The following is a 19,003-nucleotide window of genomic DNA, read 5'->3' on the forward strand; positions in this document are numbered from 1 at the left end:
ACACACATAAAAGAATACATAGTGTATGTCCTAAATGGTCAGGGAAATAGATAGCAAATCAACAGTGTAAATCATTACTAATAAATGGCTGACAATTTTTTTTTTATGTAGCAGGCCTTTTGCTGTAGATAATGACTATCCATATCCATATCCTATCCATACAGGGCCGGCGTTCCCATCATCTTGTGATAGACTATGCATGGCCTATTGGCTCTCCTGCCCCGTGTCACCACCTCTGCTCCTGCTGAAAGCAACACAGCCAGATCTGCCTCGCGCTCGCGTCGAGTGGAGAGAATTTGCGCAGCTCGGACTAGGCCTACTGTCATTCTCATTGCGACTCCCCACACTGCCTCTACGTTCCCCCCTAACTGTTCTATGAGCACTTCGACCTCGTCTAACATACCCAGTGGCATTAGACAAAGGCTCCACCACGTTGCTGTTGCCGCGATTGCGGAGAGGTACACGGTCAGAAGACAGAAGCTAGCGCTACATGGACATTAGGCTACCTCCAGCCTCGTTCGCCACACCACTAACAAGTCATTTTCTGAAGGCAGATATTCCCCTTCAGAATCAGGGTCCGCGAATAGAAGACCCAACACTTCATTTCAGGTAAACTTTTTTGATGCCATTAGACGATAATCTAATGCAAATACTCGCTGACGTTGACAATATGGCTCACACGCACACTAGCTCCGGTATTGCACGCACTGATTCAATGCGCTGTAACTCAAAGGTTTTGTTTAAAGGTGCCATGTGTAATGTCCGCCAAAAATCAATTCATACTCCACATTCCATAAAAGATGGGGGCAGTATACCTCCAGAAAGTGAGCTGGTTTACCCTAGAGTAACAACCGAGACTCGTGTATTGCAGTTTGGCTAGCGGTTATGTTGTCCGCACACTGCCTCCCATGGCCGAAACTGGTATTATGACACCTGTCGGGCTGTGGCTAGTAATTTAGCATGCTAATTCAGGTTGATATCTCTGCAGCACTATACCTTGTTATTTTTTTAATGACATCATCGCCCATATTTCTACTCATTCTTTTGATGCGTGTAGCTCATCTTTTGGATATTTTTACCTCAAATCTTACACATGGCACCTTTAAAGCATGCCCTTTTTTGGACTCGGGGATGACGTATGACATGTCTGCCATCTAGTGGAGTGGAGGTCGAACAAAATATGACACCCTATTTGACTAAATCGGCCGTTTTATTCAGTACCGCATCTTGTCGAAAAAAGTCGACCGTGGCGCCTAGAGGGTTAATTCCAATGATTTATTTTTCACCATATTCAAAAATAGCAACACTAATAAACAAAATACTTTTCCCTACCAAAAACAAACGAAAATAGCACAAATAATGCACAGTCCAAAGTATCAGCATACTTCACTTACTCTGCCTCACAACAGGAGAGTCCTTCACCTACTACGCACACTTTGGGAACTGAGCTACCCCCTTAAATAGCCCCAGATATTACTCTCAAATGGCCCGTATGGGAATAATTGAGGCACACCATTGAACTAGGGAAACATCAAAATATGGCTCAATAATACATAGCATAAATCAACATAACAATGATATAGAAAACAACAGAAAAGTATATAATGAACAAAACATATGTCCGTTATAAATACGTACCTAACCACCAGACATAAAGAAACAAAACAACCAAAAGAATATCCTAAACACCCCTGTAGCATAATGCCCTGCTCCCTACCCCTGCAGAATGTTTAAAATAACCTATCCCGGCACGGAGCACGCTTCCGCAATGGGACAGTGACGGAGCGTCAGGAAGTGTGGTGAGTAGATGTATGCGTTAACCAGAATATGGGCACTATACAGACGATATAACATGGCAAATGGAAGACAAGCTAGTGGGTACCACACTATGTAATTGTTATTGACAAGAATGAAGTTGGTAATGACGTTGTAATGAGTGAATGAATGAATGAGCGAAATCGCGGCAAACCAAACAATTGGTTTGCGTGTGTGTGTGTGTGTGCGAACAAATGAGTCTCTTTCTCTCGTGTCTGCGCTTGCAGGGCAACGCGAAAGAAGTAGTGAGAACGATAAAGTTCAGTTTCTCACAAGTCCTCTCACAAGAGCAGGAATGCAAAGTTTGCCCAATTGCCTACGCCAGCCGGAGTCTTAGCCCTGCTGAGAAAAACTACTGTTCCATGAAGCTGGAATTCCTGGGCATGAAATGGGCAATGACTGAGAAGTTCCGGGAGTACTTGTGGGGCCAACAGTGTACAGTCTGGACTGATAACAACCCTCTAAGCCATCTGGATACAGCCAAATTGGGCGCGACCGAGCAGCGATGGGGAGCTGAGTTATCTGCCTACAACTACACCATTAGATACTGTTCTGGTCGATCCAATAAGAATGACTCTCTGTCCAGACAGCCCCCTGCAGAAGGCCCCAACCCTGTTTCAGGGCTATCAGCGGTTGGAACTGCTCTACCTGTGGCCGTGCAACAAGCTGCTCGGCGAGAGGGATGTCTTCAGGTGACCCAGGCGGCTACAAGGGGCAGACCCGACTATCAGTGCCTTCCTCCCATTCTGGCGAGTGCAGAAACCACCTAACGCTACAGCCCGGTAAAGTCTACCTGGACCAACCAAGGTACTGGTCCGCCACTGGGATCGCATGGTGGAAACTGCTGGTCTGCTTTACCGCCGGATTCACCGGCCTGACGGGGGTGAGGAAGTTTATCAACTCCTGCTGCCAGGATGCTTAAAGGGTGAAGTGTTGAAGCAGCTGCACAATGATCACGGCCATCAGGGCATCAAACAGAGCAGAGGTGCTATTGGCGGGAATGAGGGAAGACATCAGACAGTGGTGTCTAGACTGCGTGCGATGTACCCTCGCCAAATCCGCTCACCCTAAGCCCCATGCGCCCATGGGACACTTGCTAGCGTCCTGTCCAAACCGGATCCTTAGTGTGACAGTTTGTTTGTTTGTTTTATTAGTTGTTTGTTTGATTTACTTTGTTACACTTTATATGTGAGTCGTCTGTAATCCTTGTCCGCCCCTTCTGTTTAGGTGCTGAGAGCCGAAAGTGGGAGCAGTTCCTGGTGGTGATGGGTTCCCATCTTTGTGTGCTGTGACATGTGTCTCTCACTGTGTATATCATTGCCGTGTGTGTGTGTGACCAAGCATGTGTGATTGGGGTGCCTCCTTTGGATACTCATTATTAGCCACTGCTCTCCCACCGGTAAGCCTCGGCCCTCTTCCTGTTCTATTTGTATGTGAATTACAGTGTAAAAATAAATATTTTTTTTATGGAACCATGTCTCTGTTAGTTCGACGAACCTGAGTGCCTTACTGGGTTAAGGATACTGATCTCTGAATTATACAATGCAAGTCCCATCATGGCGTAGTCAGCTATTGTATAAAATCTATAACACTTGCCACACAAGAAAGTGTGAGAAGCTTGAATATAATTTCAAGTCCTGTGGAATAAACAGGAGCTATACCAGTAAGCATAATCCATTTAGGAAGAAGATTAGCAGAAAATATGAAGCAAATAAAAGAGTGTAAAGTAAATCACAAATTGCATGTTCAAATGCTCACCTAGTTATTCTTTGTTTTGGTCTATGACAGTCTACTATTAAGCTGAGTATAGCTGATTTTTTTGTAAAGTTTATGAAATGCATGGATTGTCCACTCAGTAAAACAACTGTAATGTGAATTAACAATGAAATAACTGTCACACAGAAACTCAAACACAGGAATAAAGAGTAAAAAACATTTAATGTAAAGAAAAATACAAATGACAAATTTGAAACCGTTTTGAGAAAAATCAGCTGAAATGTATCACTTTCACTGCACCATGGTTCACATTTTACCAAAGCCTTCCTCCTCCAAACCTCCCCGCATTCCTCCAGCGCCATGCTTTTGAGACACAGTGTATCTACAAATTAGACTATTTACATGCTTAACTAAGTTTTGACATACAGCACACACTTGACAAATGGACAGTGTCCTGTGGAAGACATACAGCACACACTTGCCAAATGGACAGTGTCCTGTGGAAGACGTACAGCACACACTTGCCAAATGGACAGTGTCCTGTGGAAGACGTACAGCACACACTTGCCAAATGGACAGTGTCCTGTGGAAGACGTCCTAATGCTCTGTAATATCACCTCTAATCTTCAAGATTCAAGGAGGATGAGGTATAAGACATGCCATACTGCTACATACTGCAATACTGTTGCTCTGCAATACTGAGCTCGGCTGAATAGGGAACACCACATGTTGAACAGAATATAACGTAGGTAAGAGCTTCCATCTCATCACCACTGATAGGTTTCAAGGGGCTTTGACAAGGCTAAGACAATTATTTTTGTGTAACACCAAAACCTTATGTGGTTAGGTGCAAGCCTATAGGTGTTATGTTGGTCGCATGAATGTGATAATCTTCCTGTAGCAGAGGTGTTATGGATGGTGCTATGATGAGATTATAACAGCAGTGCAGGGACAGTTAACAGGTGCTATTATGAGAATATAACAGAGCAACTTGGCCATGAAATCTAATGAAATGCAAAGTTACGGGCACGTGAAACACATGTTTATTCTGTCTGGCTGAAAGCAAAATAGGAGAAGCATAAGTGTGACTAAGTCTGTGGGAAGCCACTATGATACTGATGATAAAATCTGTTTAAAATGTGACAAGTCTGGTCAGGTTTTCATGTCTTGTTTTTCTGCATATATCTCACAAATGAGCAGAATTCTGGACACACAACAGACATAAAGGAAGATACATCATTTTTAAATGAGCAAATTCACATCTATAAAAATATACATTGGAATTTGCCCATTCCATTTGTGAACATCGGACACTATGTTCCTTCCTCTTATTTATTTACAGAAATGGTCCTTTGTGGATGCTCTGTCATTTTCCACTCTCATATGTAGAATACAACAGATCGCACGCAAAACATTTAATTTTCTTTCTTACGTCTCACACTTCATCCCACTTCTCTTTCATCACCTCTCACACACATCTTTTTTTCTCACCACCTTCTCTCTTGTTGCTTTTGATCCCTTGGTGTCCAAGTTCAGACCACGACCGAGAAATAGGACGTGTTCTCACTCTCGACAGAGCTGAAGGAGCCGGCCGTGCGACGCCTGGACCCTCGCCACCAGCTGCCAAGCTCCTGGCAGCCACCACGGGGGCCCATGGCCGCCTTGAACATCTGGGCCAGCTCGCGGCGGAACTTGATGCCCACGAAGCCGTAGAGGAGTGGATTGAGGGCGCAGTGCGCCAGCCCCATGCTCTCGGCCACCACCGTGCCCATGTCGATGGCGTGCATCACGTCGCAGTCCTTCGCCACGACGTCCAGCATGATCAGGCTGTCGATGAGCCGCAGGCCGTTGTAGGGCGCCCAGGAGACGACGAACACCACCACCAGCGAGACGATCAGCCTCAGCGACTTGCGCTTCTGCCGGCGAGAGGCGTGGCAGAGGGCGCGGAAGATGCGCACGTAGCAGTAGAGCATGACCAGCAGGGGCAGCGCGAACGCCAGCACGAGGTTCATCAGCTGGAGGCCCACCTGGATCTGCTTGGACGACTCGTGGGCGAACTGCATCTTGCACACTTGCACGTTGGCCACGGGGAGCACCTGGCGGAACTGTACGTCCACGGCGGCCAGTCCGAGACACGCCGCCCAGATGATGGCGCAGGCCACCTGCGCGTGGCAGCCGTTGCGCCGCCAGCCGGCGCTGACCGCGTGCACGATGGCCAGGTAGCGGTCGAAGCTGATGCACGCCAGGAAGAGCACGCCGCAGTAGATGTTGAGCGAGAACATGGCGCCCACCATCTTGCAGGGCACCGTGCCGAAGATCCACGAGTCGGCCGACTGCACGGAGAAGAAGGGCAGCGAGAAGGCCAGCAGGAGGTCGGACACGGCCAGGTGCAGCAGGAAGGTGTCGGTCAGCGAGAAGGAGCAGGGCCCGCGCTGGGCCTGCCGGTAGCGACGCACCACGCACAGCACCAGGACGTTGCCCACCACTGCCAGCACAAACACCAGGCTGTACGCCACAGGCGCGAAACTGCGGATGAACTTCCAGGTCTCGCCCACGTCGCATGGGGCATACTTACTTAGGTCCTCGTCTGAGTACGATGTATTGTTATAATCATCCTGGAGATAAAAAATAAATTTAGACTTAAGAGATGAAACCATGGGAGTGTGAGCATAGAAGTATTAATGGGCGAAGAAGGAAATGGATAAAACATTACAATTTCAAGGTGACCTTTACATTAATACACACGATTAGATGTTATAATCCCTTGTGCCAAAATGAAACGAGAGAACACATCAAGCATTGTGAGGTAAAGTCAAATAAGGTATGACTTTATGATGGTATTACTTACATAGTAGTCTGTCGTTGTCATCTTCTCAGTGGTCGACCCGCAGACACTACACTCTACACTCACTAGCCAAACAGACAGAAAGGAAAAAGGAGAAGTTATAACTAAGATTTCAGGAACTGAGTACATGGATTAGAAAATATCCTGAACACTGAAATTAAAACTGAACTCGACATCTCTTAAGGGGAGCTCAACATTTAGGCAAAATAATGCTTTATGCCCAACAAAATGCTTGCAAAATGCCCATGCAGTGGAAACTTAATGACATGTGTAACAGCCTAAGCAACATTAGCAAACAAAGGTGATGCTGGCAGAGAGGAGTTAGTGGTCAGGGCAGAGGAAAAACATTGCACAGTTCCACATACAGGAACCGAATGTGCTGAGTACAAAGGGAAGACGGGAATTGCATTTTTGGGGGGTTTCACTTGTTAATGCAGCCAGAATTTATGTGAAATAAAGATAGACACATTTGAATTTCCTGGACCTATACATTTTGTTAGACTAAAAAGATGTATTTAATTATGCTTGTAAAAACATTGTTTTACATTCTGATTTACAGTGAATTCATTGTTTTTCCCCCCACAGATTTACTGACGTGAGAGTAATTTCTAGTCTAGAATTTAATAATAATGTCTTACATTATTTTGTTAGTTGAATTAGCATGCAATTCATTAATGTCAAAAACAAACACTACCACGAATCATTACATTATCCTCATAATTGGTTGTGGTGGTAGTAATATTTTAAAAAAGTGAAGAAAAAAAAATATATATAGCAACTTCAAAGCATCAAAGTAATTTGCCAAATTACAGCCACTCAACATCTCTTACTTTGAAGGTTTTCTTACCAAGTTTTTCTGTCGTTGCAGAGGAAGAATGTAGCTGCTCTCACACACTCATCACTGCTTTCTACAACAGAACAGGAAACAAGACTCATATCAAAGCTTCCTGATTCAAGCTTGCCTTACATTATTCAAAACGAAGTCTCTGACAACCATCCAGATTCATGGATGGACCATGCTGGACTGGAAATGCTCTAACCAGTAGCTCAAATGTCATGGCATCATAGCTGACTTATTTATGCTATGTATGTTTGTCTATTCAAGCAGTTAGGCCTATGTGATTATAGAATTCACAGCAATGTTACATTAACATCTCTCTCTCTCTCTCTCTCTCTCTCTCTCTCTCTCTCTGACATACACACACACACACACACACAAACAGAGAGAGAGGGAAGGGAAAGAGAGAGAGTTGTGAGAATTCACTGATAAGAGACGTTTCTTAGAGCTATATCTCCCACTATCATGTTGCCATGGCGACAGCTCACATTATCTTTTGACAGAGCAGCTGAAAGTATGGTGCAAGTTGTAACAGATCCAAACTCAGGTCTGTTCTCTACATTGAAATGTCAACTTAGCTTTCTATTTCCAAGGTCTCTTATTTAGTGGTGCAAAGTCTTGCACTTTCATTTTGCCATTTTAAAAATAAATTACACCATATGTTGACTAAACCAAACCTGAGTAGCCTACTGAAGATCTGATGGTATTGTCATAAACAAGGCCAATACAACCCAGCTAGACCTCAGCAGCAACTCTGGGCAGCACGTCTTCTCTGTGACGAGTAGTCACAACAACAACTTTGTTATCTGTTGGACACAGCGTCACATTATGTACAGTAAAAACCTGCAATGGAATTACTGTTTGGATTAAGGTTATATGAGAAAGGTTGGTTTAATATAAATAGATGTGTGTAGAAACACTTTTCCTAGCGGAAATTGCCCTCTCTGTGAAGCTGTGAACTGAAGTGTGAGAAACACATTATACATTTCGCAATACAGTGTGGAAGTCCACCGAAATCAATGTGTGAGGAAAAAGATTTATTTATTTTTTTTTAAAGAAAAGAATTTCGAGAAATCAGTATAGATCTGTGTTTCAAGAACTCCATTTCACTCTGAAGGAAGTTCAAATGTTATGGGCAGTCCTCTCTCTTGCAAATGTAGGCTACTGTTGCTCTGTTCATGAACGTGTGGCAGGAGGAAAGTGTGCACATCATTCAGATGTGCTTCTGGCTCAGTAAACCTGATATACTGTATGTGTTCTCTTTTCATGGAAAATACACACTTTCCACTGCTGTATCTAGCAGCAGAATTTTTATACAGAATTATTAACCAGCATGTTAACAAGCCTGAGTCAACTATAGTGGCGGTCTGTCTTTACCTAGGGTGGGCCAGGTTGTGCACTTTAAAAAATTGAATGGGACTCTGCCTTTGTGTATTTATGTGTTTGTGTGAGAGAGAGAGAGAGAGAGTGAGTGTGTATGTGAGTGAGTGAGTGTAGCTATTCTGGGTAACATGGTGTTTGTACACATCCACCCTCTTGCTGACAATCAACTAGCATGTCTGACAGAATGGGGGCAATCTGAAACTGAAGCCCTGGTTGTCATCATACAAGCTTAAAATTCTACAAATTAAAAATGACAATCCACCTGTTTTTACTGGCAGGCCCTTTTCACCAAGGAATTTGTCTGGCATGGTGATTTTCGGGTTCGGTGGGATGTGGTTTAATGTGGTACCTCCTTCATTTGATCTAGGCCATATCTGAGGGGCCCTTTTTTGGTGTCTGCCGGGCCCTTCGCAGCGGATACTTTGGCAGGGCCATTCAGTACTCTGTCTGACATGCCTGTTCATATCAGATTGGTTTGAGATGGTACTTTTGAATGTTTGATCGAACACATTTTTTCAGCCCTTATTGAGGCCCCCAGGGGCCAAACGCACCAGTGGGACTCCGGCAGACATCCGTATCTGCATACGAGAGGCCATCCCCATGCTCAAATGTTGGTACTCTTTTCGTTTGGTCAAAAGGCTCTGGGCTGCCGGACTATGATGTGATGTGCTACCTTTGGACTAGGGAGATTCACCAAAGTCCTTTTAAGCAAGTCTCTCCACTCGGCGGCCATATTGCAACGCTTTTTGGGCACTTATCGGGCATCTATTTCGGGTAGAACTGGGGGTGCGCAATGCTTCACGAATCACGACACCAACCTCGCTCCAGCTGGGAGATCACACCACATGATTGGCACAATGTATTCACTATGTCAACTATTCGCGGCGGAAGAGGCGGAATATGTGTAGACGACTGCCATGTTTGCGTTACAAACTAACCCCATACATTTCTATGGGAGATTCTATGAGTGCTGTGTCTTCTCATTAGAAAGTCTCTGGATTCACTTCATACATCCATGTTGAAATATGTCTGAAACGGGTTTGTCCCTCTGTCTGGCATGGGCCACATACCAGTGACAGGAAAATCACATCGGAAGGTCGGTGCACTAATTGATGACAGGTGGTAATATGCAATGTGAGCCTAAACTCACAATCCTATCAGGGTTGTAAATTCCTTGTACTTAAACGTATTGTTTTTGAGTGAATTGCTAAGAAAAGGAACACTTAACTGCTGGTAATATAATTGAGGAAACCACTGACACACCTTGCTGAGCAAAGACAGCAGGCAATCACCCATTCCTGTCAGGTATTTACAGGATATACCTCAAACATCACCTTAGCAGTTATATATATATATATGAAATCTACATAGTATGAAAAAACATGGCTATCATCAAGCTTTAAATATATGCTGATAATGATAATGGCAGGGCCCAATAGACTACAATTACAGTGTTATTTTTGAATATATTGCATGGCTTTCAGAGTGTTACTGGTGGAACATGGTCCTACCCACATGCCTTGCCTGCCTTTCCCACTGCCCTATTCACCCTTGCACTCTGGACATGGCCTCAGTTAGAGAGGCCAGGCACTCTGCATCTCACACACACACACACACACACACACACACACACACACACACACACACACACACACACACACACACACACACACACACAGACACATACACATATCACACACACACACACACACAGACACACACACAGACACATACACATATCACACACACACACACACACACACACACACACACACACACACACACACACACACAGAGCAGGTTACTTTTCAAGCACAAGATAAGAGCTCATGTGATGTTAAGGTGTGGACACATTCATTCTGACGAAAACCTCTACACCCCAAAACCAAACACTCTTTGTTCTGTCCTACTGATGGAGTGCCAAGGGCATTGCCCAAATGGACTGGACCACTCTGACGACATGATAGCTATAAGAGTGTTGGCGTCCTGCCTCATTTACTTTGTGTGAGTTTTTGTACAGTTGGACTGACTAACCCAGAGAGAAGAAGAAGGTAGGTGGGTTGAGTTGTATTGGGTTAGGGTTGGTTAGGGATAGGGTCATTATGATAAAGCATACATATTTATATATATCGTAACAACTCCGATTATCACCCATTTCGTTCGAAATTTTAAAACAACAATGTTTTTTAATACTTCAAAATAACATTTGATAGATAGATAGATACTTTATTGATCCCCAAGGGGAAATTCAATAATTTAATAAATGAACCTTACATTTTTCAGTAGCCATAGGTGTGTAGATTTGAACAAAATCTTGTTTGGTTCTTACCACTTTTACTGCCTGAAATATTCGATTTTGTTTACCACGCTTGGAGGTTAGTGCTGGCCTGGTGGGTCGTCTACTTCCACCCTTTCACACGGCACATGAACAGTTAGCCTGAGAATTCTTGTCGCTGTTTACAGCTCTTCGAGTCACGATAAAATGTCATTTTTGGTACATAGCTAATTTAGGTACACTAATGGCGTGGGTGCTTGCATTTCTTTAGGAATCCGCCGTCTTGGTTTGTATAGAAATGAATATTAAGTGACTATACACGCAAGAGGACGGAAACGCGGGACTGGTGGTAATGGGGGGCGTTCCGATATATATGTATATATATATAGTTATTAAATATATTTTTTGTCATTTTATGAGTAATGTTATATTCAATATACCACTTAAAATTATATTAAAGTTGGCAGCACATTTCATGCCACCTTCCTCTGTCTTTTCTAATGACAGTTCTAATGAGAGTTTTTTTTCACTACTAAGAATATAGATTTTAGATCTAAATCTGAAGTTGTAAGTTGTCATGCTTCATCTTGCCTTAGTACTGATTTTGTCTTAACACATGAACTTCCCCGGTCCTCTCTAGTCATGTCGTACCAGACTGAGGTGATCAGCTCCCAGCCTCAGGTGACCGTCACAAGCTACAAAATCACCACCGGCTCCTCATCATGGAACTCCAACGTGTGCGACTGTTGTGAGGACTGTGGCATCTGTAAGTAGTGTAAGAGGGAGAGAGAGTGTGTGTGTGTGTGTGAGATAGAGTTCATGTTTTCATGGCTCAGGGTGTATGTTTGTGTGTGTGTATGTGTGTGGGTGTATGAGCTCAACTTTTCATGTCTCAGGGTATGTATTCATGTGTGTGTGTGTCTGTCAGTGTGCATGTGTGTGTTTCTGTTGGGCTAATGCAATGATGTACTGTATGGCATCAGGTGTGTCAGTACATGTATGCTATCATCTATCATTAAAACATGATCAGGACAGATGAATACAAACTGTATCAATATATGACATGGCCAATATTTTACTAACTTTATAGTGTTGACAGGAGATGTAAACTGAATGTATGAAATACATTTCACAGTTATGATTATATCAATAAAATATTGTACATAAATAATAGCTATACTCTTTTCTCCTTCAGAGATACAGTAACATTCATTCTCTATTACTGGCACTCTACCAACTTCGTTTTACAATGAATACAGTGAGGAAAAATCCAATGCCAAAGGGACATTGAGAAGAAACAAAATCCTCATAAAAATATTTTATAGAGAATGTTATTTGGCCAATGGCCGAATCACTGCCACGGCAATATGCTTCTAACACCACTCTCACTCTTGACGTGCTACTTGACTGAACTAAAAAAACCGCCAGTTTTGAGCTATGTTCTTACACAAAGTGTATTTTATCCATAGCAGGGTTTAAGCATTACAGTTGTGCTCTCTTTGTTTGTAGTACATGTATGCCATCATCTTATCAAAATATGATATGATCAGGACATTTGAATACAAACTGTATCAATAGACATAGCCAATATTTTAACACACTGAATTTTACATCTTACATGAGACCTTTTTCTCCAGTTGTAGATGGTTCTTGTTTCTTAATAGTATCCCTTGGTCAATCACACCATCCTCAGCATGTCTCCTCCTCCTCCTCCTCCTCCTCCTCTTCCTCATTTCTGCAGGTCTGTGTGGGGCGTTCCTCCCCTGCATCCTGGCCTGTAAGGTGGCCCAGGACCATGGCGACAGCTGCTGCCTCCCCTTCCTGCCCGGTGCCATGATCGCGCTCAGGACCAGCATCCGCAACCAATACGGCATCAGCGTAAGAGCCCGGCACCCGCCAGCACCACACGCACAGCATAGGAAACCAACAGGGCTTTGTTTTTTTTTGTTTCTTGACAACCATTTACTGTAATGACAGCTGTGTGTGCGCGCAGAGAGGGGGTTGCCATGATTAGAAGCGGTTAGGGGAAAAAGTCAGCAATGGCAGGGGCTTCTCACCACATCAGCAAAAAAAAAAAAAAAGGTTTTGTGACATGGCGTTGCTGAGTCGGATGTGTCAGCTACACAGTGCTGATTAAATAATTCCTTAAAAGGTTTTGACTGCTTCAACACCCACTCTGCAAGCAATCTAACAAGCTCCTATTGTTGGTTTAAAACAAAGACCATACATGTCACTTGGTGTTTACTTGGTATTTGTCACTTGACTCCAAGATATAATTGCTATATGATGATTACTGTGAAGTGACGTCTCAGTGCTGAGCTCAGGGACCGTAGAGGAGGAGAAGAATGACAGAGGAGCTGCCTCATGGACAGAGCTTACGGTCATATACACTTTAGCTGTGACACACCATGTCACATTATACTTGTACAGTATAAGTATAAGTATAAATACTCTTTTGATCCCGTGAGGTAAATTTGCTCTCTGCATTTATCCCAATCCGTGAATTAGTGAAACACACTCAGCACACAGTGAACACACAGTGAGGTGAAGCACACACTAATCCCGGCGCAGTGAGCTGCTTGCAACAACAGCGGCACTCGGGGAGCAGTGAGGGGTTAGGTGCCTTGCTCAAGGGCACTTCAGCCATGGCCTACTGGTCGGGGTTCGAACCGGCAACCCTCCAGTTACAAGTCCGAAGTGCTAACTAGTAGGCCACGGCTGCCCAAACTTGTACCGGTACTTGTAGAATGAAGCAAATTGAGTACTTCCCTGATTATCCAGCAGTCACATCAGAGCAATCAGGGCCAAGATAGACATCAACATTAACATCTTTAAAATGATTTCGTAAATCATACAGAGTCAATTTTAATGGCAGTCTGTATGATGGGGGCCACATGATAAAGGGAGAGCTATTGGGAAATGTAGGCCTACTGAATGATTAATCTCCCACCTGTACACATGCTGGAAAGCTTTTCACAATATTTGTTTTTGGACGCTCATGGCTTTCAGTAGTATTTGATGCTCAGACACACTACATATTGTTTTCCTATTAAAACTACAAGTGTATGGAAGCATTCTTTCTCAACCCTGAACTGAAGCGGTAATGTGTAGGATCTGAGTTGTCTTGAATGCACCTTTAGGTACGCGATACTTCGTGCTATTGACTCTTTGATGGAAAAAGTCATATTATGAGTGAGGTTCAAAGCTGCCTCATTTGTGACATTAAAGATGCTCTAATCGATGTTGGGTAACATCACTTTTGTTAACATTCAAACAAACAAAACAGAAAGCTAGCTTGCTACTCCCTCCCCCTCCCTCCCGTGCAACTCTCCTAAATGCGGATCTCGTTGGTGATGGTCATAATTATGTTATTATGGTCCAGGCTGGAACAAGTTGTTTTCGTTTTTGGAGCCTGTGCTGTTTACACAGACTGCGTTGTTTTACAGTGTATTCAGGGCACTGGCAGCTTGCGGATGGTGAGGTGACGTTTGCTGTATGTGACTAAAAATATTTTAGCTTAGAAACCGTGTAACATCGCTTAGAGCACCTTTAAGTCTAATGGGTATTTTTTTTTCTCTCATTCTAATGCTATTTACAGGTAATTTTTAGTCGTTTAAAATATAACTCATACACACAGCAACTTTTAAATAACTGCAAGTTATACTGCAGGTATTTTCCGGTTTCAACAGGATTTCTCTTGTTAAGGACCTTAACTTGTTCAATTAGCCATTCAAAAAAATGAGGTTCAGGTGGTCCTGAGAGCTGAATAAAAAATGACTGAGAAGCAAAATATACACACAAAAAATACATTTGCTAGATTTAGACCTAGTCAGAATCCTAAACAGTGGTGTTGTAGCAGCTCTGTTGGCCTAGGCACCTCTGAGTTCTGTCAGCTGTTGAACTTCGCTCTCTGTCTCCCCCTACAGGGCTCCATCTGTGATGACTGGATAATCATGGCCTGCCTTCCCCTTTGTGGGCTCTGCCAAATGGCCAGGGAGCAGAAGGCAAGAGGCTGAGCAGAATCGGGGTGCTGGAAGATTCTCAAACCTCACAACAAGACAAAAGAAGCACAACAAGTCATGACACCATTGAAATTGTGGATTAATCTTACATCATCCTAAATGAAGGTATAATTTGCAATTTTGTTTCTTGGAAACAAAAACAAAAGTAAAAAGAGATGAGAGAAAAATAATCTCATGCAATACTATTTTCTGTGTTTATTTCTAATTGTTATTAAGGCTGATAGCCTTGTTATGATATACTCAGTCATGTTTATGAATAGTTCAAATAAATAGGATATTCCTGTCATAGAGTAGCATGATGTTATTGTGTATAGAGAAAGTATTAATTTAAAATGATCTATTCTGCCCTGTTATTTGTTTTATGTCCACCAACACATACTGTCTTTAGTTATGTCCACCAACACATACTGTCTTTAGTTATGATTATATCAATAAAATATTGTAAATAAATAATAGCTATAATCTTTTCTCATTGAAAGATGCAAAAAAAAAATAATATTTTGACACTCTACCTACTTCGTTTTACAATGAATACAGTGAGGAAAAATGAAATCCCAAAGGGACATTTATTCTGAGAAGAAACTAAATCCTCACAAAATCCTCATAAAAATAAAGTCCGGCTTCAGAAAGTAAAAGTCCTGCCATGTATTGGTTCTACCTGCTTAACACAGGCGATTTCACTAATTACCTGATCTACCTGGCTTAAGACAAAGATGGTTGATTACGAAGATACATGAGAGGCTATTTCCTGTCCCTGGAAATTTATGCAAATAGGGTAGCAGTACACGCCCCCGCACATTTATGCAGTGATCGGGCTCTCTTTTTAACGTTGAGGTCTATGGCAGAATCCAAGAATTTCCCAGAATTTGTCAAAGCCTTATTTTTCTGAGCAATGGATGCACATTTCGGACATGGTATCATGATCTCCAAACCCTCCTCCCTATTTCAGTAGAATGTCGTGATAGTATGACCCTCCAGTCGGGAGAAAATCAACATTAATGAAGGTGTACACCAAGTTTATTTTGTACTCCGGCTTGTCTGGCGTGGAACCGAGGCGTTCAAACGTAAGTCATACGTCAGTGACACGCCCCTGTGCAGGCGGGAACTGAACCAGAGCCCGGCTCTGACTGAACTCCACTTTGCCCTCATAGACATGAACTAGGACGACCCATCTTGCTACGCATTCATTATCTTTGCTTAAGAGCTGTGCTAATTAGAATCAGCTGATTAAATGAATGGTTGGAACAGAAATGTGGCAGGACTTTTACTTTCTGAAGCCGGACTTTTACACCTCTAATCACTGCCATGGCATCATGCTTCCAACATCACTCTCACTCTTGGCATGTCGCTTAACTGAACCAAACACAGTTCTTACACAAAATGTATTTTATCCATTGCAGGGGCATTAAAGTTGTGCTGTCTTTGTTTCAGTGAGAAGTTATGGTTAAAGTAACCGATTTGACAGAAGCATGTGTCCAAACCAAGAAGAGAATGGAAGGGTGAAATTGCTAACAATTTAATTGGTAACACTTTATAACAACTATATGTAGGTACCCACAAATACATAATGCAAGTACAATGATAGTACCTGATAGTACATGTTGTTACACAGGTTGTACCACTGTACCTAATTAGGTAGGTACACTGTAACAGCGACACATTTAATTAAATTAAGGATATGCCCTTCATAACCACCCATTGAAACAGGAACACACCAACACAAAGAGATCATTCTAATATTTCCTTCAACGTGTTGTACATTTTGACATTGCCCGTTTACAGTTCTAATATGACCGAAAAATGACCCATTTAAGTCTGGATCTTTCATTACCATTTATAGAAGCTCATCAGAAATCAAAGCAAAACATTGTAAGCATGCATAGAAAGCAACAGTACACCATTTATTGCAAGGTATAAGCCCATGCCACAGTGTCCAGGTGTCCTGGAAGTATTTTCTGAGAGGGGGTGGACCGATAGGCTGGTCAGTGGGCTCCTGGGGTCTCTCCTGGGAATTTCTGAAATTCTGGCTGTTTAACACCATTTGGGAGAACCAGACATACCTTAACAGAGCAAGTATAAGATATTGAATCAATGCATGATTCAGCATCGATGCGGCAACGTGCCATAATCGATTATGTCACTGTTTATTTTCTGGCCTTGAGTGGATAATAAAGTTGTGAAGTTTCAATTACTTCTGGGGGCATTTCCGGAGCAACGTTGTAATGACATGCGCAGCCTGTAGCTACATGCTAAGCAGCAGCACTAGCTAGCATAACAACAACACTAAAGAATCAAGATGATAGAGGGATATGAGCGCGATAGACAGGTAATTAAAAACGCACCCAAAAGTTTGGAAAGCGGACATCTGGGCACATTTCAGATTCTACGAAGTTAATGGGAAACTAGACAAGACGAACGCGGTGTGTAAAACCTGCCACACTAAAATCAAGCATGTTGGCAATACAACTAACTTCAACTGTCGATCGTTGGCATCCTGAGTTGGCTTTGTTACTGTGTGTGCAGTATGTGCAGGGTAGGAATTTCACGATGGCCATGGCCATCGTTGCCCCTTGAGGTGGCCGTGATGTCCCATTGAAAATCAGAGGTTTACAGGCCACAGTGGCCTTGGTGTCCCCTTCTTTCGATATTCTGTTTTGCGTCCGACTAATAACAATTTTTATTTAGCCTATGGCCTGTCAAAATAAGCATTCACAGCGCAAATTAATTTAGTCTTTTTAGAAAGTGACAGCGCACGGCAAGAAAGAAAGTGCATCCAAATTCACCCATTCTTCTCAGTTGAACTACTCGCGAACGAGCCTACTCATCACACAGACATCACAAGTAGCCTATCACATCACATGAAAGAGCTTTTTCTCAGCTTTTAAACGTTACGTTAACGTTAGCCGTTAATTGCTGTGGTGAACGGTTCATGAGAAAAGTAAATAATATAATTCAATTTAATCATAAATTCTACTGAAGGTTCTGCGCCCATCTCCCTACCCATTCATATCGGTGGGATACTTCACGAACCCTTCGTTCAACACATAACAATCCATATATCAGAATAAACAGCTGACCTTACCGAACAGAAAGGTGTAAAGCAGTCCCCTGTACAGTTAGATGTTCCAGAGTAATCCAGTTTTGAATTTGCAGCAAATTTCGACATGCATGGATGTCTTCAAATTTGGGCTTTAAGTTTTACAATGTGTTTAAATTATTAAACTTATTAAAATGCCATATCCAATACCCTGTACCATTTAATTTAATTTTATTTAATGATATTTATGTCAAAGAGAGTGTACAGGAGAGTGATAATACAGCAGCCAATAAAATCTGTTGTTCAATATCTGACTGCTTGTATTGCCTCATGACCTCAAAATTTGCCTTGTTGTGTGCAGTAGAATTTTGATGCATCGCAATGCATCGTAGAATCAAATTGAATTGAATCGTTACCTGGTGAATCGTAATCGAATCAAATTGTGAGGGCAGTGCCAATGCACACCCCTATCAATCACCCCCATAATGAAAATGCACTGTAGTTCTTCCTAGGCTTCTTATTCTTACTCTTCTAACGCACTTAATGCAGCTTCAACCGCTTAACCTGGAAAGTTCATTCAAACTGCGTTGCGTAGGTCTTACGTAGGCCATGTGTCCTTTGTATTTTTCCTCTTTTAACTTTTATAAATGTTAAGCTATTAATTAAAAACTATTCAAAATTTCCCCATAGACTTAACATTGGGCTGGGGGCAGCCGTGGTCTACTGGTTAGGGCTTCGGGCTTGTAACCGAAGGGTTGCTGGTTCGATCCCTGACCCAGTAGGAAAATGTGGGCGGGGGAAGTGGTTGAGCACTGCTCTCCCATGTCCACATCCACGGCTGAAGTGCCCTTGAGTGCACCTAACCCCTCACTGTAGCAGGCAGCTCACTGCTCTGGGTTAGTGTGTGCTTCACCTAACTTTGTGTACAGTCGGTACTACATTCAATTGGCCGGCTTCACGCGTGAATCACTCGGCTTTTATTTATATTTCCCCAGTGAAGCTGCAATGACTCAAACAACCACCAGATGGCACTTGTGAGCAGGGTTAGGAACATTGGCTATTGACATGACTG

General features: G+C 42.8%; 2 protein-coding genes across 6 annotated transcripts; one reads left to right on the forward strand and one right to left on the reverse strand.

Annotated features, from left to right (window-relative positions):
• Positions 1 to 3,734: 3,734 nt before the first annotated feature.
• cxcr3.2 (chemokine (C-X-C motif) receptor 3, tandem duplicate 2) lies at positions 3,735 to 7,313 on the reverse strand. 2 transcript variants are annotated; one of them, XM_042106203.1, is made up of 3 exons: positions 7,224 to 7,313; positions 6,380 to 6,441; positions 3,735 to 6,146 (listed from the first exon to the last, which is right to left on the reverse strand). In XM_042106203.1, the coding sequence occupies exons 2-3, from the start codon at positions 6,398 to 6,400 to the stop codon at positions 5,064 to 5,066; spliced, it is 1,104 nt and encodes a 367-aa protein (XP_041962137.1). In that variant the 5' UTR covers positions 6,401 to 6,441; positions 7,224 to 7,313; the 3' UTR covers positions 3,735 to 5,063. The 2 variants fall into 2 exon arrangements, with proteins under 2 accessions (XP_041962137.1, XP_041962136.1); XM_042106202.1 differs by lacking the exon at positions 7,224 to 7,313 and adding an exon at positions 7,207 to 7,223.
• Positions 7,314 to 10,470: 3,157 nt separating this feature from the next.
• cnfn (cornifelin) lies at positions 10,471 to 15,278 on the forward strand. 4 transcript variants are annotated; one of them, XM_042106280.1, is made up of 4 exons: positions 10,471 to 10,652; positions 11,513 to 11,638; positions 12,614 to 12,750; positions 14,799 to 15,278. In XM_042106280.1, exons 2-4 carry the CDS (start codon positions 11,515 to 11,517, stop codon positions 14,886 to 14,888), a joined length of 351 nt encoding a protein of 116 aa, XP_041962214.1. In that variant the 5' UTR covers positions 10,471 to 10,652; positions 11,513 to 11,514; the 3' UTR covers positions 14,889 to 15,278. The 4 variants fall into 4 exon arrangements, with proteins under 4 accessions (XP_041962214.1, XP_041962212.1, XP_041962211.1 ...); XM_042106278.1 differs by having other exon boundaries at positions 10,471 to 10,643; positions 11,511 to 11,638; XM_042106277.1 differs by having other exon boundaries at positions 10,473 to 10,648.
• The last annotated feature ends 3,725 nt before the right edge of the window (positions 15,279 to 19,003 follow it).

Source organism: Alosa sapidissima, chromosome 10, assembly GCF_018492685.1.
Source record: "Alosa sapidissima isolate fAloSap1 chromosome 10, fAloSap1.pri, whole genome shotgun sequence".
Taxonomy (NCBI): domain Eukaryota; kingdom Metazoa; phylum Chordata; class Actinopteri; order Clupeiformes; family Clupeidae; genus Alosa; species Alosa sapidissima.

Coding starts and splice junctions, on each gene's coding strand:
- cxcr3.2 (XM_042106202.1), bottom strand. Junction 6,147..6,379: donor TGACAACGACAGACTACTAT/GTAAGTAATACC, acceptor TTTTATCTCCAG/GATGATTATAACAATACATC.
- cnfn (XM_042106280.1), top strand. CDS start 11,515: ATGTCGTACCAGACTGAGGTGATCAGCTCCCAGCCTCAGGTGACCGTC. Junction 11,639..12,613: donor TTGTGAGGACTGTGGCATCT/GTAAGTAGTGTA, acceptor TCATTTCTGCAG/GTCTGTGTGGGGCGTTCCTC. Junction 12,751..14,798: donor GCAACCAATACGGCATCAGC/GTAAGAGCCCGG, acceptor CTCCCCCTACAG/GGCTCCATCTGTGATGACTG.